A 24048-nucleotide genomic window follows, 5' to 3' on the forward strand; every position below is an offset into this window, starting at 1 on the left:
TTTGATTACACTACAAGGCGAATACTATCATAACACAGGATATCACGTAGCCTACCGTTTTTACTATGTTACCATGTTGATTTTGGAGAAAATAGAAGAAAAATTCATCTGAGGATAGATGATACAGGAAATGAAGCCTTCCAGTTAAAATAAGAACGGTGTATGTCAACTACATCTGTAAATTTTAATTACTACTACTATTACATTATGTTAAACAACAGTAAATACTACCACCAGTTCTATTCACAGAAATTCTTCTCATGCGTAATATATGAGCAAAACAGGAAATGTGCCTTCAGGTTGGCAGGGAAAGAAAGAAACAGGTAGTCCAAATCACCTACTCTAAGTAATGCAATAGTCTATAGGAAAGCCAAATATGACAAAACCAATATGCAGTTCCTGCTGCTGTCCCTTAACCCTCACTCAAGCTAGCTTTTTCTCTATGACAACTTTAGCTCTAGTTTACATGAAAATCTGACCTTGTCTTTACGCTATTCTACAAGAAGGGAAAAATCAAGTTAGCTTTTCTGTTTCTACATTATAAGAAAACATTTTAATAAGCAATTTCTCTCTTTTAGCAAGAGAGCATAGCCTTTTTAGTAGCATAATCATAACAGAAAGGGGCTTTTGTATCTTTGTTCATAAGACAGTCCTTTAAAAATGGCTTTCAGTTTCTTGCTGCAAAGTATAATTTCCCAGCAAATATTATTTTAATCTCCTGTACTGTCGTGAAGATAATGGAAAAGACATACAGAAATAGCATCATGTATGCCATCTATTTAAAATAAGAATGCTAAAACAAATCTGTTTATTTCAAAACTTGTACCTGTTATCAGAAAATTATAGGACCCAATTATCTTGGGCTCACTGCTGGCTTTGAATATACAAGTTTTTGCTGCTGATACTTTTTTTTTCTAAAAAAAAACAGTCCTCTTTTTCAGTTCACATCGGTGGCAATCTCATACAACAGTAGAGTCCCAGCCTGCTTCTAAAAGCTTTTTTATTATTCAGATATAATAAAGCATTGAAACAGATTTCTACAGCACATGGAAGCATTGCACAAGCAACTTAATTTTGTTGTTTAATCTAATGAATTTGACTGCAAATAATTATGCCAGCGCAGAATGGCCAACTTGAGTAAATAGCTACTGTAGTATCCAAACTGACAGTCAGTTGTGACATGTCACAGTAACAAAACAACAGCTACTTTTCCACAATGTGCCCTTTCAATTAATTGAAAGCAGTGCCAACTGCAGGGCTCATTAAGAAAAATAACTTCTTTTATGAGCGGTGCCCATGTACCTCAAGTTGCCTTCCAACACAGACGCGGCTAACGGCTAAGTGGTCCAAATGGTCTTTGCTACATCAGAGTCAAAACACAGAGTGCCCAGTCCACTCCAAAAACTCATTTGCTTAAAGGAGCTTTAACAAATTGTGTGGGTTTTCCAAACCAAAATAAATAGCCATCATATCCAAAGAATAAAATAGCTTTGTCAAGACAACAGAAGGGACTCTACAAAAAACTCATCTTACTGTAAGGTCTAAGTGCTGGAAATCTAAAAAATTAAAAATAAAAAATAAAGAAAAAAAAAAAAAGATGAGGACTTAACTCAGGCAGCAAGGCAAAGAAAGGTCTATAAAAAAAGTTTAAAGATGATTGACAAAAAAAACTGAAAAAGAAACTATTTTTCATTGGTAAGGATGTTATCATCACCCCGAGCAGCAGCTATTGTAAAGTGATTTTGAGTGATTTTGCTCAACATTTCATCGTCACTATAAAAGAGCACTACCAAGTAGCAGAGACATCCGTGACAAAGTCTGCATGATGCTGTTTCAGGGCAAACAGAACATAAGGAAGAAATATGAGCTCAGTGATGGAGGGATTCACTATATTTAGGGTGAGAGGGGACTCTAGAAATGAGAAGGAAGGAAATATATTTTTAACTCGGGCAGGAAATTTGCTAGAGCCCTTTGGAAGCTCCAACAGGACAGCATTGTTCTCAAATGCATCCAAAACAGAAAGAAAACAGTTCAACTGCTGCAGATAGATATAGATATATATATACACAGACTAGACTACAGACCACTCCCAGCTGCTGCCAGGGAGCAAAGCATTCCTCTTGTCTTCCATCACATGTACTGAGAATAGTACAGATCTACTTTCACTTCATTACAGTGTCAGATGAATACTCCTTGGGAGCTGAGTGCATATCTTTGAAGGTAAGTCTGCCCTAACCTTAACAATTATGCTACTTTTGAAGTAAAATAAAATGGAGTGCACAAACATGTCTACAGATTACATGAAATGCACCTGGAAAGTCTTAAAGAATCATAGGAAAATGGGTTAGAAGGTTACTGATTTTGTCTCCCCACCCCCTCTTTGACAGGTTTATCTTTTTTTTTTAAAAACCTCCAGTGACAAACATCCCATATACTCCCAGACAATGCATTCTAGTATTCAACTTTCCATTTGCAACTCATTCTTCACATCTAAATTTCCCTTGCTCATTATTTAAATCCATTGCTTCTTATCCTTATCACAGCAGACACATAAAACAGCTTATTCCTTTCCCCTTCGGAGGATTTTTTTAAATATATAAACCACCTCATGACTTTTAATTATCCAATCTGACATTACAGTACAACATCATTGTTTTCCATGTCTCAGAAGATATTCAAAGCAAGGATTTTGACACATAGGATTAAATCTAGAAATTTCAAGCTGCTGGATGGATTCCCAACTGATGGTCATCACAGCAAAATGCAGGAAGATAATCAAGGACAAAGAAACCCATTTGCTCATTAATCAGGACAGGAGAGAATCCTCAGAGGCTTTTCTGGACTAGAGCTGTCAGTCAACTCAACTTCTGACTTGCCTGATTATTCTTTTAACTTTCAGACAAGAAGCTGTTGCCAATCAGGCTATTCTGTTTAAAGAAATGTTTCTCATAATCCCTCTCTCCCAATTAAATAGACTTAAAGTAACTCACTTTCCAATAGGTTATGCTTGTACACAGTTTAAGAAATGAATGCTGCGCTCAGTTATATTAACTTTGTTCTTACTCTTGCACCCTATACACACTATTTATTAGTTACTCAAGGCCATTTAAAAGGTATTTTATTTAAATTCTGACAAAATCTTACCTACTCTGGCCGCATGTATGTCAATTAAGACAATGGATAGACTCCTATTATCACATCAAATACAACACTAAAATTCTCAATTGTTGGTGAAAATAATTTCTGAATAAAACATTTCTTCATGGAAAGTACCTCACCAAGGAATGGCAAAACAATTTCAAGTAAAAGGCAGTTGACCATCGTTCCAAAGACAGGTGCCACAAACAATGACAGGGAGTTGAGAGCTAAAAACAGAAGGACAGAAAACTGTTTCTTGTCTCCACATGAGAGATGTGGTTCACAGCTGATATTCAGTACTTCTGGTTCCACCCTTTATCCTAAGCCTCTAAATAAGGCACCACGTAAGAGTATTATTATTAAAGTACATTATTTATTTCCCTAACTTGAAGTATCTGCTTTTTTCCTCAGAAGAGAGTGTGATGGAAACTAGATACTGACGTAGCTTTAAGGTCTCTTACACATCTCGCATCCTACGCCTAAACCTATGCAGCCTTGTGTTGCAATGAACTCTGCAAAACTGGCAGATAAAGAGACTCTCTGCTCCATACATTTGATCCTGTTCTGGACTGGGACATGGTCATCTCCTTCCCTCTTTTATTACAATCCCATTTAAAGGGCAACCTTTTCCTTTCTCTCCAAACCAAGTAAACACTTGATTTCATGGTTATTTAGGCAACAGCTCTGATTTTATTGTCAAGGGACTGGTTCACTTTTTCCTGTCTCAAAAAGGGAGATGTTTGGCCATGTTTCAAGACAAATGCAATCAGACATAAGGTCTGCAAGAAAATCAATGTTTGTCATTTATAGCTTGCTTAGAGATATGCAGTGCAGAAGAAAGTTGCAGTCTCAAAGAGATTAAAATCTGAATATGAGGTTTTACTGTGACCACAATGCAAAACCTTGAGATAGAATAACTGTTTTCAAGTGCATCCTACTAATTAAGAACATGTTATTCCTTGCCAGTTTTGTCAGAAGAAGGATTTTAAAAGGATTTGCATGAAGGAAAAACAGCTGTTCCAACAGTATATGACAGCGCATGGTAGTGGATAGAGAGTATGATCCCTTCCAAAAAAGGGCATTACTAGTGAACTTTGGTAGTGGAACACAAGATGATATGCTGTGAGTGAAACTAAACAGAAACTCAAATATAGATACTTTGGAACAAATACCTTGTCTGGACACAGGCACAACATAACATTGGCTAAAAATACAGGCAATGTTTCAGGACCTGTTTGGTAAGTGAAGCTGTACTAATGACAAGAGTAAAGTGATGAACCAGTTAAAATTGCACAACAACTCAATGGACAGTCACTTTATTTTATAGTGACAAAAGGGTGTCAACATTCATATTAAGCAAAGAGACCTGATGTGCATCTATCACAGAATGTGATACACTCAGGTTAATACCTTGGCTTTCAGGTCATGGTTAGAAATGAGAGAAGTCTCTTTTTCAAAGCAGCAGCTAGACTAGTATAGTTTTTCAATAATAAAGCAGTTAAATATTAATTGCAAATGAAAGTTCTGATGACAATCCTGAAAGGAACATAAATCTAATAAGCAATTTCATCTGTAGGTAAGTAAATAAAGTGTAAATTTATCACTTTAGAACAGTCTTACAATTGGTCATAGCCAACACAGGTTCATGAGGGGAAAGTCTTGTTTAACCAAATTAATTTCCTTTTATGACAAGGTCACCCATCTAGTTGATCAAGGGAAGCCAGCAGATGTGGGGTCTTTTGGAATTTAGCAAAGCTTTTGATACTGTCTCTCACAGTATCCTTTTGCACAAAACGTCCAGCATAGAGCCAGACAAGTCCATAATACATTGGGTGAACTATGGCTGACGGGTCAGGCTCAAAGAGTTCTATTAAATGGGGTTACATCAGGCCAGTGGCCAGTCGCTAGTGAGGTTCCACAGGGCTCTTCAATGTTTTTATAAATGATCTGGATGAAGGAGTCGAATATGCATTAAGTTTGCTGATGATACTAAACTAGGAGGAACTGTGGACTCCCTCGAGGGTAGAGGCCTTACAGAGGGATCTCGATAGACTAGAGAGCTGGGCAATCACCAATCATGTGAAATCTAACAAGAGCAAGTGACGGATTCTGCACCTGAGATGGGGTAATCCTGGTTATACATACGTACTGAGGGACAAGAGGCTCAAGAGCAGCCCCACGGAAAGAGATCTGGGGGTTTAGGTCGATGGTAAGCTGAAGATGAGTCAACAGTGTGCCCTGACAGCCAAAAGGGCCAACCGTGTCCTGGGCTGCATCAAGCACAGCGTAGCTAGCCGGTCAAGGGAGACTATTGTCCCACTCTGCACTGTACTGGTGCGGCCCCACCTTGAGTACTGTGTGCAGTTTTGGGCACCTCAATTATAAGAGGGACATCAGACTATTAGAGTGTGTCCAGAGGGGGGCGACCAAGATGGTGAAAGGTCTCAAGGGCAAGACTTATGAGAAGCAGCTGAGGTCACTTGGTTTGTTCAGCTTGGAGAAGAGAAGGCTGAGGGCTGCCCTCATTGCAGTCTACAACTTCCTCAAGGGGGACAGCAGATGGGGAGGTGCTGATCTTCTCTCTCTGGTGACCAGCAACAGGACACATGGAAATAGAATGAAGCTGCGGCAGAGGCAGTTCAGATTGGACATTAGGAAAAGGTTCTTCACTGAGAGGGTAGTCAGTCACTGGAACAGGATCCCCACAGAAGTGGTCACGGCACCAAGCCTGTCAGAGTTCAAGGAGCATCTGGACAACACTCTTAGTCATATCGTTTAGTTTCAGGTAGTCCTGTGAGGAGCAGGGAGTTGGACTCGAACCTTATGTGTCCCTTCCAACCCAAGATATTCTATGGTTCGATGATTCCCATTACTTTACACACAAAGCTACAGGGTTGATTCATGTGCCATACTATTTGTATAACAAGGTTTAATCTAATCAAAGAACAATCAAAGAACAATCCAAATTCTGACAAAAAGTCCTTAGGAATTCATTTGGTCTGTGAGGGTTCAGTGGCAGTTACCTGAGGCTCAGATTCTTCCACTCTGGGTGCCCAGTGACACAAAGGAAGTCACCTTACAGCAGTTGTTTCCAGAACGGCAGCGCTCTCTCACAACCACCTCTGCAGAATGCTCTGCAAGGATGCCTTCCTCCACCATGCAGCCAACCTGAAGAGTCACAGGTAGTTTCCTGCTTTGTGGGCCTTCACAGAGTGGTGATGTGGGCTTCAGGGCACAAGAAGCCGAACGTGGCTCTAAGATCTTACCCCACCAAAAAGTGCTGTAAGTAGCACTGAGGCACTCCCAGCCCCTTCTCCTTCACCAATAAGATCAATACTTATGAAAAAGAAAGACTTGGCCAAATCATATCTTAGGGGGGGGGGGGGGGGGGGGGGGGGGGCTTCTGATGCCCGCGCCTGAAAGTGGTCAATTTGCCACATGGTAGAGAGTTTTGCTTTCTAATGGATCAATCATTTTAGCAAATATTAAGTCCTTTTAACACATCAAGTATTTAAATAAATAAATAAATAAATAGATAGATAGATATTTCAGTTGTCCAAAAAACAAAATTCTGGACACAGATAAGAGTTGGAAATGACTTGGCCACTGCTACCACAGGTCTCACTAAAATTACAACACAAGTAGAAGAGAATGGAATATGCAAGGATAGAGAGCAAATAATTGTTCTCACTTCCAGACCTGCTCCCTTTCTGGATGCTGTGCATCACCTGATTCTGGACTGTGAACAAATGAGTCACAAGAAATCAATTTATTTCTGAAGTCATGATTCCCACCAACAATGCTTATACTAGTTGTATGGTTTCCATAGCAACTACTGTATTTGAAATGAAAGAAAAACTAATAAGATAAATGAGAAGCATAAAATATCTTGCAATAGTGTGGGTGTGCGTAGCGCTAATTGTTAATGGTCTGCTTTGGAATGAGTTGCAATTTGCCTTCTTCGGTAATGTCTTTTCCACAGAGAAGCAACATGGGTCCACATATCTGCATAACTAACACTTTACGTTTCACCAGTAAAAAATTATTACTGATGGATTACCTTGTTTTCGAAGCAAAATCCACCTTTATCATATTTGAAATAAGTATCTTCTCTGACCACGTTCTGAGTGGTGTTTCTGTTGAAATCCTTAAGAATTTGGGTCACTAAAGAACTTCTTTTTGGTAGCATTAAGGACCTTACCCTTTAGCTTGAGGTTTTGCTGTCAGTCAGCAAATATCTTGAGTGACATGGATTTAGTAATCAGCTAATATCACTTCATACCAACCAAGGGATTGCATACAACCAGTTACACATTGGAAAGCTACTGTATGTTTAAAAAAGGTGACAACATAATGAAACGTAAGAGATTAAACATTTTTAAATCTCTGTAACTTTTAACTTAACACAACAAAGTTATTCTAAGTTGATTCACTGATTTTATTAAATACCTAGAACATGCAGAATGCATTTCAGCACATATGCTGTTCTTTAAAATATTCCACACTTCCATTAAGAAGCCCTAGTCAGCCAGTCACAGAGCTCAAGAGTACAGAGAATAATTCTATGAAGTCCAACCAGGAATAAGTTCACGAGATAAGCACGTGAGAGTCAACTGTATTACATGCAAATAAAGACAGCAGGATTTACAGCATATATTAGATCTTATTTACTAAAAAACAGAGACAAGAAAAATACCAAAACACAGACATCTTTTGCCAGTTACTAGTTTTGATTCATATATATTTTTAAAGTGAGATGATGCAATACAATCTGTTTAGAAATGAGGGTGGAAACAAGACTTACATTAGTCCAATCATAACCATCATCCTTACTCTGTCAATAAGGACGAAGTGGATATAAAATCATGAATGGGAAATGCTGTCGGAATATTTTTCCCAGAAGATACAAATATCATAGGTTAAATCATTTAGGACAAGTGAGTATTTTATTACTTGAGAGGCACACAAAATGGGATCTTCATCCTACTCACTCTCTGCCCTGTGCCACCACTCCCCCCCTTTAATTATTTATTTTACAAACTGAATTATACAACTTCCTACTTGTAGTTTTGTCTGAGAAATAACCCTAACACCTAACAAGGTTCTTTATTATGGCTGTATGTGAACTATTAGAGCTTTATCTGTAGGCATCTGCCATTTCAGAGTTGCTCAAAACCACCTTCAAATTAGATATTATTTGCTCAACAGAGAAGATAAGGGCCCAATGAAAAGAATGACAGATTATGTCACGCAGTTGAAACAGAATACCAGACTAATTCATATTGCTGTAACATTTACTTAGCAAAGACTGGCTAAATAATTGCCAGTTCAATATAAAATAGTGATAATTATTTGAAGTCCTTGAAAAGATTTGTAATGCTTACCTCAATGACTCTTGTTTCAAAATCTTCGTAAGTTTCTGTTGGGAGAAAAATAGGGTATTACATTTCCTTGTATTACTTACCTATCAGTGCAGCTGCCTGTAGGTGGTATAATTTAAAAAGGACACAATTTTTATGTAACTAATTTATAAATTAATCTCAGAAGTAAGTAGAAAAGCCAAGAATAATTTGAACAAACATATCTAAAGTGAGCTTTATTAGTTGCTTCCTTTTAAAAAGACCTCAAATATGTTTTTTTACTTGACTCCATTCATTCAATCTCTTTTAGAATAAGGTCAGTGAAAAAAAAAAACAGCATATAGCTCTTATTTATAAAGCATATTTTTTTCATTTCTTCACTAAAATCAACATATGTGAAGAAAACTAGCTTAAAAAAATTCCAGTTAAAATGATAACTTCCCAGAAAGTGTAATACTACTCTTCTTATAATTACAACACAGCTCCTGTTATAATTAAGAAATGACAACTGTTAAATAGATTCATTTTGCTCTAGTAGGGACCCCAACCTCCAACTGCAATCAATCTCTCATCTTTGTAAGTACCATACATACAGGGAAGTAAGATGAAAACAGTCTCCAAAGATTGCCCAACCTAAATAACCAGAGTAGCACAGAGGAAGAAAAATAATTAATTTTTTTTAACGGTAAAGACAGACATACAAATTTAACTGCTTTGTTTGAACATCACACAGAAAGCAAAGCTGATAGAAAAACTAAGACATCCTCAGAATCTGTTAAATATTTCAATCACAAGCTAAGCTATATATTCTCTCCAAATTTTATTTGACACTTTCTTTTAGAAATCACTGCAATTCACCACTTACATTGAAGTATTTTTGTTAAATGATATATGATATTCTTCCTAATTCTTTCCAACTGCAGAAATGCTATGAAAAATAACTATCCACAGCGTGTTATAAAAACAGAATTTTTTGGGTTTTCACTGGCTGGCAGTGTAAACTGCCTTCTTCCCTAAATACTACTCTAAAACTGTAAATGAACCCCAAATTTCATATAAACTGAGCAAAGACTGTAGATGGTTAAAAAATAAAAAGATAAATCACCAAATGGGTCACTTCCATCATGTCCAAACTATTATCCAATATTGTTCAGAATATTCTGAAACTTGTATTAGGCAATCAACAGGGATTCAAAGAAATTGCAAGTATTTCTTGATACATATTTCTGTGAAATTCCAGAAAGCGGAGGAGGAGCATAAAACAAAACTATACATAGCCACTTCAAATAACCAAGAATCACATAGCCAGACTGGTTTTTTTCCTCTTTCAATTTCAAATTCTGCCTGAAAAAACGTTTTTGCAATCAGAGACAATTACAGTATCATTTATTTTGTCTAGTAACAGTTAAGGTGTTTTGCATTGTAAAATAAAGATTGCTTCTGTGTCACATCTGTTCACACAGAGCTCTGTTCAGGTGAACATTACATACTCGGCTCTAAGTGGCAAACATATTCTTTTCACTGCACAGAAATTTAGTAAGTTTCTGCTCTGTCATTAGAAGGGACTTCAAAGAAGTAAGATGTTTCTGAAATGTCTTACAACATTGTGGGGGAAGAAAGAGCAAGAATACTGGAGAGCTCTGGGCATGACATGGGCATCTACAGGTACTGCCTCCAAAGACAGTAAGTCAAATGAGAGAGCACAAAATCATGCAAACAGCAGCCCAGTCAGATCTTATCCACAGGCCTTCACCCTGACACGCTGTAAGAAAAGTCAGCAAGCAAATCCCTTAGGCTTGGCTTTCAGCAACTCCACCAGTGTTTCTCAAAAGCCATTTTATAAAAGCAGGCAAAAATGCTGCAAATCATGGATACTGCCAAAAAGATCCCATTTTCTCTGAGTTTCTGTTTCAAAACCTGATGACCACACAAACACCTGAATATAAATTGCAAATATATTTGTTTCTTTTTATGAAATTGAGAGCATACTTATAATTGATCTACATTTTAATACAGACACATTTTCCACAAGAAGTATCCAATTATCAGCTTGGTTGTGGAAAAAAAAAAAACCTACTGACTTTGGAAACAATGGACAATGGAGTAAAATGCAACGTCTTGGTATAAGAAGCAGAACAGATGATTCCAACCTCCTACTTTTCCAATTTATCTCATCAACAAGAGCATTTCAGTATAACATAGAAGACCAGTGTTAATTAAAGCATTTAATACTTAGTTTATTTGGTGTAGTCACAGTGAGATTCTTGAGAAAGGCTTGAGACCTGAAAACAGTATAACGGTGAAGAACTGGAGACTCATTCCTTCACCAAACATTGCTTTATCATTTACACATAAACACCAAGATGATTATAAACATGACCATCTTGGCACAATTTAGAGATCTGTTAGTCTACAAGAAGTAGACTTCTAGCTCACAACAGAGGATAGGAATGCCACCAGGCACTCTATTCCCTCTCCAAAGTCTCTTCAGTTGCATAGAAACACCATAAACTTGGAAGAAAAATAATGTTATTTCCAACTAAAAAATACCATTCTTTCTCTACTCATAGCTAGCACAATAAGTAAAGGTGTAGTGGAAGAAGATCCCCCTGAAAGAATGAAGCATATAAAAATCACAGTATGTCCCCAATTATTTTCCCTTTTTTTTTTTTTTTTTTTAACATATTGGTCAATTTCAAACCAATTTGTCAGATGTTGAAGGCTAACAACATTGAGGTTTCTACAAATTTCCTGTACTTGTTTTCATTAGAAAATATGAATGCTGCTGAAGGGATGCTGCAGCATATGCTCAACCTGTGTTTGTTACTAGACAATCTAATACCAGAATACTAGGAAGGGCTGAACTGAAGAATCTCAATCAGAACTCATGCTTGCTTAGACACCAGGGAATCCAGCCATGCCATAGTCTCAGGACAAAAGGATTCACTGGGTTTGGTGGTTTCAGGTCTATTCCTCCTACCACCTTGACAGTGCTTTGCACACAGCCAATGTCCCAGTTCCCCTGCAAAATCATTAATTCTCTGAATAAAAAGATGCTGAAAGAACTATGGGTACCTGAAAATCCCTGCAATTTTTAACAGATTAAAAGGAAATTAGTGTATACTAATCCAAAACTGCTTTTTCTCAAGCACATTTATAATACAAGCTGACAGTTTCATTTTCCTATTTTGATTGTAGCGCCCTTTCCTCTTTTTGACAGAACTTGACCTGACTACTACAGCCTCCACACAGCTAACTTTAATGCAAATAATCAACATCAATAGTATCAGCCAAAAGCAAAATCAAGGAAAACACCAGAATGTAAAATTCATACATGCATAAACATTGATTGCAACAGCTGCCACTTCTTTTAATGGAATAAATGACTTGAAAATATATTTGAATTTAAAAACAACATAGTCTTGTGTCTGAAGTATGGAACTGGAACCATGAACTTTTCTTGACTTGACAGGCTGCCAAGTCCATTGTTACATCACTGCCTTCTATGGAATATTTGCTTTCAAGGCAGTAAAATGAAACACAGGGAAGTAAATATAGAAATTCTTTCATTTGTATACTGCGGTATTATGACGATATTAAAATAGAATGAATTGCACTTAAAATTGAAGACAACCAAAAAATACTCTAAGAGATTGGAAGGCAAGCTCTCCTTAAATTCACAAGGTAAATCTGAGGGAAACAATGTATCTCAGACACCACAGCAACAGAAGCCACAAAATCATCTATACCAGCTACAGAAATGGAAAACCTGGGAAGGGAACAGAGAAGTAGATGATACCAACAATGGCATGAATTTACAAAGCAGAAAGCTACAAAAATGCCAGCGTAACTTCGATCTACACGGACAAATGCATTACATCACACTGGAAAGACAATGCTCTCACTACCTTATGGCTTGGTTCAAAGCATGCCTGAATTTTTAGCTGAAGTCCAATAGAATGTAACCAGAAAATATTCACAGAGAAAAAGAAACTAACAAACAAAGCACCAGGAAGACTGGGGAGCAAAGGTGACTGCAAGAAGATCAGAAAACAATATAATTGTGATTCCATGCACATAATTTCCCAGTTATGTTGACTTGCTGCAACATATGTTCCAAGATCCAAGCTTGCACTGGGAGATCATATTCCTGGACAAAGAGAACTCTGAAAACATGAACAAGCTTAACTGTTAGAATGACTGGAGTCTGCAACAAGCCTGAAAGAACAGTGCTAGAAAACATCTTAGGTCATTTTACTATAAAAGCCTACAGAAAGACGACAATAAGCATACAAGCATCCTTTAAGTGCTTTACAAGAAAATCTCAGCTGAATATGAATAAGAACTCATTTTCATATTTAATTAGTTGAAAAGGATTAGGCTTCTAAGTGTTAAACAAAGCTACTATAGAATTTCTAGTCATCTAAATAACAGCACTGTAAAAAAAGTTAAGGTCACCTCTCCACTCTACATATAGGACCTCTAGTTTCACTATATTTAACTAGGCAGCAAATAAATAAAGAACGAACTTCTATTAGCTACATTCAAACTACATCACCTTTAACCATATTTCATTATATGAACTAGAAAAAAAAGCCTGATTTATTCCACGGGATCCTTTAAGAAACTACAAAAAAAAGGGCTATATTTCATATTCAAGACAACTGATGCTGAACACAGAAAAATATTTCCATACTTCAAGACTCTCAGTCTACAACATAACACAGTACTCTCTAATACAGTATAACATCATACAATCTATAATATAATACAATACTCTAACAGCTATATTAAACTAAGCAGTGATTTAACTTGTGTTAACACAACTTGTTCTTTGATTTAGCTGCCTTGCTTCATGTATGGGCATGTAAGACAGAAGTATAAAATCGATTTTCAATCACAGGAAAAGTCTGGATCTCACTTTCTCTGAGTCCCTTACCAGACAGGCTAAGTAAGACTAAGATAGATATTCAGTATTCTTACCTCCATTAGGACCTGGGTCAGGAGGATCCAGAATGACACCTCCCCAACACTTTCCACTCCATCCTCCCTCTCTCTTAACTTTTATTTTTCTTTTCTTCTCCCATGTATCTCTCTGCTGAACAATTTCAGACTGAATTCTCTCTCGTTCTTCTTTTTTTCGTTGAGTAACTGCCTGGACTCTACCACTTTGTATCACAGGAGCATTAAGACCAGGCCAGAGGAAACCAGAACGTCCTTAAAAGTAACAGAAAAATATTTCATTTTATGCCAAATTAGGACTGAAACTCTGCACACTGCAAAAATGCAATAAAATGGAAGGTTCTCACATATTTCAAGTGCGTTTTATGATACAGAATTTATATTTTAAAACCAAGAATAACATTAAACAACCATATCAGGATTTTTGTTAAAAGACAAAACTATCTGAAGCAGTTCTGACACCACAGAAACTAACAGCAATTTGTCAATTTATTAAATCAAGAATCACCATACACGGAAAGATCAAGATGTTTTCAGCCCCTTATTTGTGAATCTACCTTCACCAATCTCCTGGCCTTTATTGAGATTCTTCCTTAGCTTTTTCTTCCTTCTCTTCCCTCTTCCTTTCTTTACTCCCACACCGGTCTCTGCCAAAGCTCCTTTCCATAGCTCATCAGCTGTCACTGAAATAAAAAAGCTTTCATAAGTAATGTACAGCTTATATTGGAAACTGAAGCTGAACAAAAAAACCCTTGAAATGTTAACTCTTGCTTGATCTTTGCTGGGATTTAAACTGTAGGATTACTGCCTTGCTAAGAAAGTGATTTCCTACTATGTGTATATGTATCTGGTGCAGAGATGTGCCTCTACTCCTGATGATTGCAATCAGATAGGCACAAAGACAGGTGCATGGTTTTTAAAATCTATTTTGAAAATCCTTTTAAGGCAAACATTCCTAAGCAGTAACCAGTAAGGTATTAACTTCCAGGTCATTAAAAGAAAATCATTCATTAGTAACTCAGAGCAGCAATACCTGGAAGTACTTATCCAAGGACAAATATCAATGACAATCAAACTGAATCACTCCTAAAAATATACAAGGGTTAGCTTGCTTTAAAAAGCCACAAAACACAAGAAGTTAACCAACAACATAAATCTCCTGCTGTTCTCATGTTCTGACAAAATACAACGTCTCTGTTATTGCCTGTGTAAATGCAAAGGAATGTAAGGAGGAAGGAAAGTAAGACACTTTAAACAGCCTCATCACAGAGCTGAGGCTTTGGTCAGGCCTCCTCACTCAGTGGCTGTGTACAGGACATCCACTGTCTTAAGATGTTTCACCCAGCATATGAGAGCATGACATAGGAAGCACATATCTGGTAGTTAACTTCAAACTCCTGTTTGCCCAGCTGATGGAAATATAGGATATCGTCCTAACTTAGACAAAAACAAACCACACCAAAATGAAACTGATGATGCAAAGAAGATACCACAGACAATATTTCATCCTACTAGTCCAGACGAGAAGGCTATTGCCACACAAGCATCACCAATGTTATATTTGCAGATTAATGCTATTATATGTTTCACCCAGGGACAATGTTACTACGGCAGTTTAAATCTCTTGTCTTCTCTGATTAGAAACTGATTTTATTTAACGTAGACAAAAAAAGTCAGTGAACAGTTTTAACCAGGGGAATTAAAGTAACTATGCTCAAATCACTACAGTTTCCCAACAGCACTCATTCTTAGAGTAATGCATGTGAGAGATCCTGTCCCACAGACTGGCAAACACATTGGAACTGCTATGTTGACAATACAGTGAGGGACAGGAGCTATCCAGGATTTCTAGAGGTACTGCTAAGTGCCCAGGTTTATTTTTGTATTGAGTAAGTTTGTATATAGTGTCAAGGTGGCTCTTCCAAAGGTATGATGCTCATCTTTTCAGCCAAAATCCTTTTGAAAGTGGGATGCATAACTGCAATTCTTTTTTGAGAAGTACAATCCTGAATCAAGTAATAAAAGCTCAGTACATCGGAGAACAACCATACAAGGAAGGACACACAATACTACAAGTCCAGAAAGCTACAAAATAGTATCCCCTCAAGATGGGCAAGAGCAGAATGTCCTAGAAAGTCACTACATACCCAAATAATATATTGTACGAATAGTACAATAAACCAAAGTATGTAATACAGATGAAATCTGTACAGACAAGTGGAAATTGTGTATTATAGACAACAAGAAATGCCCACAGATTGCACATAACAGCAACATTTATCACACTTCTTATATGCTGTGAGGGAAGAATTGTATTTGCTCCTGGGTAGGCTTTAGTCCCCGTAAAAAAGAAATTTCTGTCTGAAATTACACTCTCTTTTCCAGACATTCAGGTGAGGTTTATGGTTAAGAAATTACCACAAACAGTAACTGTATCAAATGGCTTGAAACCAGTGTCTGAACTGTCAGCCACTAAAAAATTCCCAGCTGAGTACAACAAACGGATGCACGTAGCTGTGTGCTAAATGCAAAAAATAAAATAAAATAAAATATTCTTCAGCTGTACAGAACTCACCAAACAGAAAAACTTCATTGCTGACTCAGCATGTTACTTTCAGTAAAAACCGAACTGTGATAGGTACTAGACTGTCTACAAGTAGTGAATATTACCCTAAGATAACGTGGCATTAAGGTTCAGTACAGAAAAAGACTGGTAGTAAGTAGGTAACACATGATGCAGTTTTTCATGTTCTAAAGCGGACTACAGGACTGTTACATGAGTTGGAAGGCTGACGATCAATCATGTTAAGCTGCTTAGCTTATTCAGAAAACACTGTAACTAGCAATTTCTTTTTTTTATGATAATCCTGCTAGCTTGGAAACATGGAATTACAATGAAGGCATTTACGTTTTCCTTTGCAAGGTTATTTTTAAGCTGAAACATTCCTCAATCTACTGCAGTTTGTGTGGCCTCAGAAAGGGTCATAACAGCTACAAAGGAGGCTGCAGAGGGGCAGCAACAAGCAGCTGAGAGACAAGAACAGGGAGCTCTTGAGCTGGTAATACACTCAAGAAAAACCCAGCATTTTGAGCTGTATTCTAAATATCTGTATGATAAGATCACTTAATCTCAGTAGAGGAAAGTAGCAGAAGTCACGGAGTAAGGAGATTGTTTTGTACCAAAGGAGACCAGTCAATGTCAACAGATCCAGCAAGATGAGGTCAGACTGAGTCAAGTTTTGGCCTCAAGCACTGCACAAATTCTGACAAAATTAGAACCAGGGGAAAACGTCACATTTGGTACCAAAGTGCAGTTCATCTAATCAGTCTATAATAATATCATGTGTTTGGAAAGCAGATGAATTTAATGAAACACATCAGAAGCCCGCAGGCCACAGAGCTGAGAGCTCTTTATAAGACGGCAGATATCACACTGATTTTAAGATAAAGTGACAAGAATGGAATATGGAAGGGATAGGAAGATTACAATGGTGGGGACATTGCTTACGACAGACAGACAACACAGCAACAAAGAAAATAAAAATCTGACCATAAGAAAGGTCAATCTGACTTGGCAGCAAAGCACCAAGATGACTGGAGAGCATATACACAGGCAGGAGAAATGTCTTGTAGTGGAGGAAATAACCCCAAATAGAAATGAGGACTGCTGTACTGCTTTTCACATTTGCAGAAATGCTCTGAAATGAAGACAGTACAGTAGGTATGCAGTCTCTTAGTGATTTGTGGCCTTACCTTTATTTTGCCTTTGTAAAATGGGAAGCTGCATGCATTCCTCCAGAGCTAAAATAGACCCAGTCATAAAAGCCACCACACGTCTAGTCAGTTACCAAAGAACATAGCTACTAACTGAAAAAAAATAGAAGAAAATGTGTCATATATAAGATTTTATTTTATGGCCTAGAAAAAGATCCACTATTGAATTGCGCTAACAGCCGCTAATAGTAAGTCTGTATGACAACACTCATTTTGCTTCATCTACATAAAAGATGTTTGTAATATTCTGAAAAGGATTTTGTTTTGTGTCTTTTTATACTATCCCTGAATTTCAGGAACCCTAGTGGTTACTTCAGAGGAAGATGAATATTAGACCACACCTCAGGAACTCACAAGTATTACTAAAAAGACTTGCTGTAAACCTATCAGAAAACAGTATCCTAGATCCTGATAAACTGAGATTAAAAGCAGATTTCTTTGCCTCCTGCAAGATGAGTTCCCAGCTTGCTTAAAATATAAACTACAAAGAAAGACAAATAGCAGTAAGTTGGAAAACTGAAGGGAGTAAAAGGAGAAGAAAGAATCAACTTTGTAAAACAGCTAAATAGGCTCATTTCTTCCACTTACAAGCAATTTTTCCTTAAGTTTTTTAATGAAGAATAGCCTTGTGGCAGCACAGCAGCAGACATCCAAAGACATTAATATTAATGACATAATAAAAAGACTAATGATCATGTTATAATAAACATGCTTCTTTCAATTTACTGTTGCCCACTAATGCCATTAAGGTAATACAGATGCATAGCTGTAAAGAACTTAGTACTAAGTCTTTTCAATCACTAACATTCTTTTCCAGGTTTCAGCTTGGAATACATACTTTTATTAGCAGATGAATTCTAAAAACGTATGACATTTCAACCTCTTTCCTTCTCCAGACACCAATAGTTTTGCCACCATCTCCAAACAAAAACAGAATTTGGAAAAAATACTTCCCACACATGAAACACGAAAGAGCAGCTGCAAAGGGAATGTGCTGCTTATGTATTCTATTACAAATTGCATGATAAATTACACAGTCTGCTTAATGACCACAAGGAGACGTTTTTTCTCGGAAGCAGGTCAAAGGCTTAAAAATCAACTCCTCTAGGAACCAAGCCTCACAAACCTCACTATACTGAAGTGCAGAGGGCATTTCCTTGACCTTGTCTTCTCTGATGAAAACATGCTTACCCATCTACAGAAAAGAGAATGCACTCTTGTCAGATCATTTATACGGGTTCAAAAGCAATCAAACAAATTCATAGAAGAAAAAGCCACCTAGAGCTATAAATTCAAAAAATTCCATGTCACAAATCACTGAAGGTTGTGAGGTTTTTCTAAGGAAACATCCATACATGCTCATACAATTTTACTTTCTTCCCATAGCATCAGCTGCTGTTGGAGACAGGATGCTCAGTTAAATGGACATTTGGTCTGATGAGGCAAGGTTTTTCTCATGTTCTAGAAATTAATTTTTAACTTACTCCTCTAAGACACTACTTTAAGGTATAGTTTTCATATTCAGTATCTGTTGGTTTTGAAAGACATTTCTGAAAAAACAGTATGGACTCCGTAAGTTCTTAGGAAACACACACGTTTCCATCACCTCACCACAACTGGAAGCACTGAGGACTGATTAAGAATAAGCCAAGCATTAAACAGGTATGAAAAGGCCTGCCCTCAGAGCTGGTCTCTAGGTATAGCTGAAATAGGATGAGAATAGGGAAAATCATATGTCATTTATCTGTACAACTTCACCTCTTAGAGGTTCAAGTTGCAGAACAGATGTCATTGTATAAGATGTTAAAAACAAATCCATAACCAGTCTTCTGTTCTCTGACATGGTTGTACTTTCAAAAGTCTACTGTTATGGCTAACATTTTAAGGATGTGCATCTCTGGTAAGAACTGTGCAACTGTATATTAAACAGTGAAAAGTCTGTTCATGTACCAGACAGCTTATAAACAAATTCTTCACTACTGAGAATTGCATTTCAGTATTTGTTCTGAACAGGCAAAGCCTCGAGAGAGAGGTCATTCTGTCAGTGTTCATGAACAATTAATATTAAGTCATCCTTCTAAAGCAGGATGTGCTGAAAGTCCAGAAAGATAATGAACTTAATCTTTATAACGCTTTGATTATATGGCCAGTATCTAATACTGGCACTAAGGTGAACACCGTAATCCACTCGCTTTTAAATTACATAAGTTCTCAGTGACAACTCCACTGCCAATAAATCGATATCCCATCAAATAAGAATTTTTAACATGGCATGACATGATGAAACTAAATTATTAAGCAGTCTCATCACTGAGATACAGGCAGAACTGGATTATTCCAATTAAATTGGGGTTTATGATTTCTCCAAAAAAGATAACTGCAACCCTGTCTCATCAGAGCTAACTAAAATAGTCTACAGGAGTTCTAAACATTAGGCTTTCCCTGTAAAATGACAGCTTTCTTCAGAAGCCTGGAAAGCCCAATAGCAGTTAATTTTTTTTTTTTAAAACCCCTGATGGGTTGTAAAAATTCTGCAACTGTACATTCAACATGCAGTTGTTCACAGTATTTCAGCAGTTAAAGTGGCACTGGACATTAAGTTGATTCTGCAAGTGCACCATTTGAGATATTTAAGGGCCACTCACCATAGTAAAGATGTACTTAAGAGACAGCATAGGCCCCAGTGTTGCAGCACCTAAACAAGAACAATGTTCTCTAGCCGTGCCCAGTACACTGTCATGGTGGGAAGTTCTCCATCTGGACTTCTGAGGCACTTTTTCTCCTGCTAGGCACAGTAATCTTGAGAATAGTAGGTATCTCTCATTTCTGAGGCTCTGATCTCAAGTTTTAACTAGATACAAAGACAGCCTGAAAAACTAATGATAATTTGCAGTCTTAAGCATGTATGTGGTTTATCTTTCATTAGTTTTCCTCTCTTCTTGTATAACTATAGCTTCCTGAAGCTTCAATTTTGATTATACAATTAGCCAAAAAACTCAGACTATTTCTGATTACGTGTGGGTTTTTTTAGGAAACAAAGCAGCATATGGACAGCATAAAACATAAAGAACAAGCTAAGACAAAGGCACTGAAACAATGTTTAAAATTATTCAAAGAATTACCTGAGAACCTCATGTGACTGCTCAAGTAAGGCATGGAAAGAAAAAACGTATCATAGTAGTGATAGTTGCCAGTGTAATGGGTGCTCAATCCAGCAGCTGCCTGAAGCGAGCCCAGGAAGAGTTTGCAAGGGGAGTGAGATAGATGTAGCTGGCTGAGGGCAGGAGATAGAAGGCAAAGGAAGTGATGGCAATCCTTACATCCAAAGGAAAAGATCCCCTAACTTAATTCAGTAGATAAGACACATCTGGAATCTGTAGACCCAAATGCGACTTGCTTTGAAGGACTTAAGTGCAAGGTCCTGCACATGGGTTGGGACAACCCCCAGTATCACTACAGGCTGGGGGATGAAGGGATTGAGAGCAGCCCTGCCGAGAAAGACTTGGGGGTACTGATGGATGAAAAACTGGACATGAGTCAGCAATGTGCACTTGCAGCCAAGAAAGCCAACCATATCCTGGGCTGCATCAAAAGAAGCATGGCCAGCAGGTCAAGGGAGGTGATTCTGCCCCTCTACTCTGCTCTGGTGAGACCCCACCTGGAGTACTGCGTCCAGCTCTGGGGTCCTCAGCACAGGAAAGATATGGACCTATCGGAGCAGGCCCAGAGGAGGGCCACAAAAACAGTCAGAGGGATGGAACACCTCTGCTATGAGGAAAGGCTGAGAGAGTTGGGGTTATTCAGCCTTGAGAAGAGAAGGCTAAGAGAGAGAAAAAAGAGAGAGAGAGGAGAGAGGAGAGGGGAAAGAGAGAGGGGAAAGAGAGAGGGGAAAGAGAGAGGGGAAAGAGAGAGGGGAAAGAGAGAGGGGAAAGAGAGAGGGGAAAGAGAGAGGGGAAAGAGAGAGGGGAAAGAGAGAGGGGAAAGAGAGAGGGGAAAGAGAGAGGGGAAAGAGAAAAAAGAGAAGGCTTTCAATACTTAAAGGGAGCTTATAAGAAAGATTGGGACAGACTTTTTAGTAGGGCCTGTAATGACAGGACAAGGGGTAATGGTTTTAAACTAAAGGGGGGTAGATTCGGACTAGACATAAGGAAGGAATTTTTTACCATGAGGGTGGTGAAACACTGTAACAGGTTGCCCAGACAGGCTGTAGATGCCCCATCCGTAGAAACATTCAAGGTCAGGTTGGACATGGCTCTGAGCAACCTGATCTAGTTGAAGATGTCCCTGCTGAGCAGGGGTTGGACTAGGTGACCTTTAAAGGTCCCTTCTGACCCAAACCATTCTATGATCCTATGACTTCAACCTTGGTCTCCCATTTTCTGCAAGAATATGTTTTTTCACAAATTCCATTCCAAAAAAACAGCCCCCAAAAACACCTTTTTGTTTGCAGTCCCTCACCATCGGTACTTAAAAGATTCCTAGGACAGAGGCTGGCACAGAGCAGGCTACATGAACTACTCCAACCATCTAGGATTTGGCAATGAACTGCAATTTAAGTCACTTAGGTCAGGAAAAGGAGTGCTCAACTATACTTTTGAATCTGGGCCTTACAATGTCTTGCCTTCTCTCTCCACAGCCTAAATGTGCCTAATAACAATATCCTTAACTACAAAGCATTTAAGATAAAAGTGCTAGGCAAAAACGTACACAGAGCAGCTGTCTTAAGAGCAAAACCCACAACTCATTTCAGTGGCTGAACATGAACCAAACATGAAGCAAATGATTTATATGTCACTTTCAATTGCACATATGAACATCTAATTTCAAGCACAACACTTAGTAGTGGCTGGAGGCATTCTCACAATCACATGAAATACCTAATTCCAGAACAAAAGAAGTGAACCATCCAAAACAAAGATGGAGACTGATTTTATGTCCCTTCATAATCTTCAATGGAACTCTCATACTGTTCAGAACTGTGAACTCAATCCATACCATCAGTTATTCCTGACAAGCTATGTTTCTAATATAGCATTTTCCTGTTAGTTTTAGAAGTGGAATCTTCAATTCTAAGACTTACTCAGCCTGTTTAAAGATACCTATGGAAACTATTTAACTCTTTTAATAGGTTGAATCCTCTCCTCCACAATTCAAAAGGGAATATTGTGCAGATGATAATACAAATAGATTTATTTATGAGAGAAAAATGGAACAATGGCATACTAATATTGGATGGATTACTTATAAAAGGCAAGATTCTAAAGCAGTTCCGTCAAAATCACGTGAATGAGAACTGTCATTGCTACTTCCTTTATCTCTGAACTGCAACTGTCTGCCATCATGCGACATCATAGTTTCATGACTCCCTGTCTAATCCAAGTCCACAAGCAGAAAAGTCTGGATCCATAAGAAATGAGATATAGTACTGGATTACTCCCAAGTTTCCTAAGTGACCACGCTCAAAACGTTATTTTCTTCAACTGCAAAAGAGACTGCTTACATTCTAAATGGAAGTGTATGATCCATATCTGATATTGAGTTCTGCTGAAAGATAATGAGAAGATAAAAAACTTTCTCCCTCCCCCCCAAGTGATTCCTTAAAAAAAAAAGGGCTGCTTCAGCAAAATATGCGTTCCTCTTCGCAACTCTGCCTCAACCCTTTTAAAATGTCATCTTCTGAGGATATTATCTGTTAGCTCTACAGGGCCTTTACTCAACCTACGAAGTTGTGAAGAATATAAAGCGTGAAAAATACAAAGCATTCAGTCTAGACAGCCTACTATTGAGTCACTCAAAATTAATTTGGATAGCAGGTAGTAGCTAACTGCAGAACTGCAAGAATCTGGACATTGAAAATGTCTGAGAAAGACAAGGTCTACTGCAAGACCATAAAGAGGAACCTGAGGCCATGTAAGAGATTAGTACCATGGGACAGATATAAGATGGTTTTAGATAAACTTCACAGACTAAAAATTACAACTGCTCATATATAAAATGCTTCCACTGAAAACTTAAGCTCATTTCTACTTCTCACTGCTAGCTGGATTTCCACAATAGCAAAACAGAAAACAACCTCATCTACTAACAAACTTTCTGGCTTCTGTTTCTTTTTGTTAATACAAGGCTGAAGCTCTGGGGGCTACCTACTTATTCACAGAAGTTTAATAGTATCATAAAAAAATGCAAAAGTTCTCATTATGTGGATTGCAGAAAAGAAATAGTTTAGGTGTGTCTGCAAATTTGTTGGTAGCAGAAGATGTCTCTATAATCTGTTATTCCCATAGGATAGCATGGGAAAGTTTTGGACAACTTCCCCAAAACCAGAAACAGTTCTATTGCATTATGATAGTACAACAAAACCTCTGGAGCTGGAAAATATTACTCTGAAAGATGCATTCATACTGCTACACAGACACAGTGAATAACTCAGCTGCAAACCTTGAGCACATTTTCACAGTGCACTTGGCATTAGAATTTCACATTTTTAAAAACTGGCAATTTCGCACAATGTCAGCAGGAAATTGCAGACATGGGATTTTCAGGTCAATCACAATTCAAATCCTAAATAAATCCAGCTACAAACCCAGTCATTAACAGACTAAAAACTTGTTAGCTTAAACAAAGAACCAAAACTGCTGTAAATTATCCTGACAAACATCTAAGAAATTGTATTTTTTCTTCATAACATCTTATTAAAAAAACTAGGACCTTAACTAATAATGCTGTTGTAAATGCTATTATCTTTTGAACGTTGCTTTGATAATTAAATCTTTCATTTGTAGCCTTTTTTTTTTTTAAATAATAAATATTATGA

The 24048-nt window shown here is 37.6% G+C and overlaps 1 protein-coding gene across 1 annotated transcript in view; it reads right to left on the minus strand.

Moving 5' to 3' along the window:
• MRPS5 (mitochondrial ribosomal protein S5) overlaps positions 1 to 24048 on the minus strand; it is a 74202-nt gene that overhangs the window by 33245 nt on the left and 16909 nt on the right. Inside the window, exons 3-5 of the mRNA XM_009461879.2 lie at positions 14018 to 14143; positions 13482 to 13715; positions 8523 to 8557 (exon numbers count right to left, since the gene is read on the minus strand). Coding sequence (XP_009460154.1) covers positions 8523 to 8557; positions 13482 to 13715; positions 14018 to 14143 — 395 coding nt within the window. The remainder of the gene's footprint in view (positions 1 to 8522; positions 8558 to 13481; positions 13716 to 14017; positions 14144 to 24048) is intronic.

This window comes from Nipponia nippon, unplaced genomic scaffold, assembly GCF_047370975.1.
Source record: "Nipponia nippon isolate SJK-2023a ecotype South Korea unplaced genomic scaffold, ASM4737097v1 scaffold_4, whole genome shotgun sequence".
NCBI lineage: Eukaryota > Metazoa > Chordata > Aves > Pelecaniformes > Threskiornithidae > Nipponia > Nipponia nippon.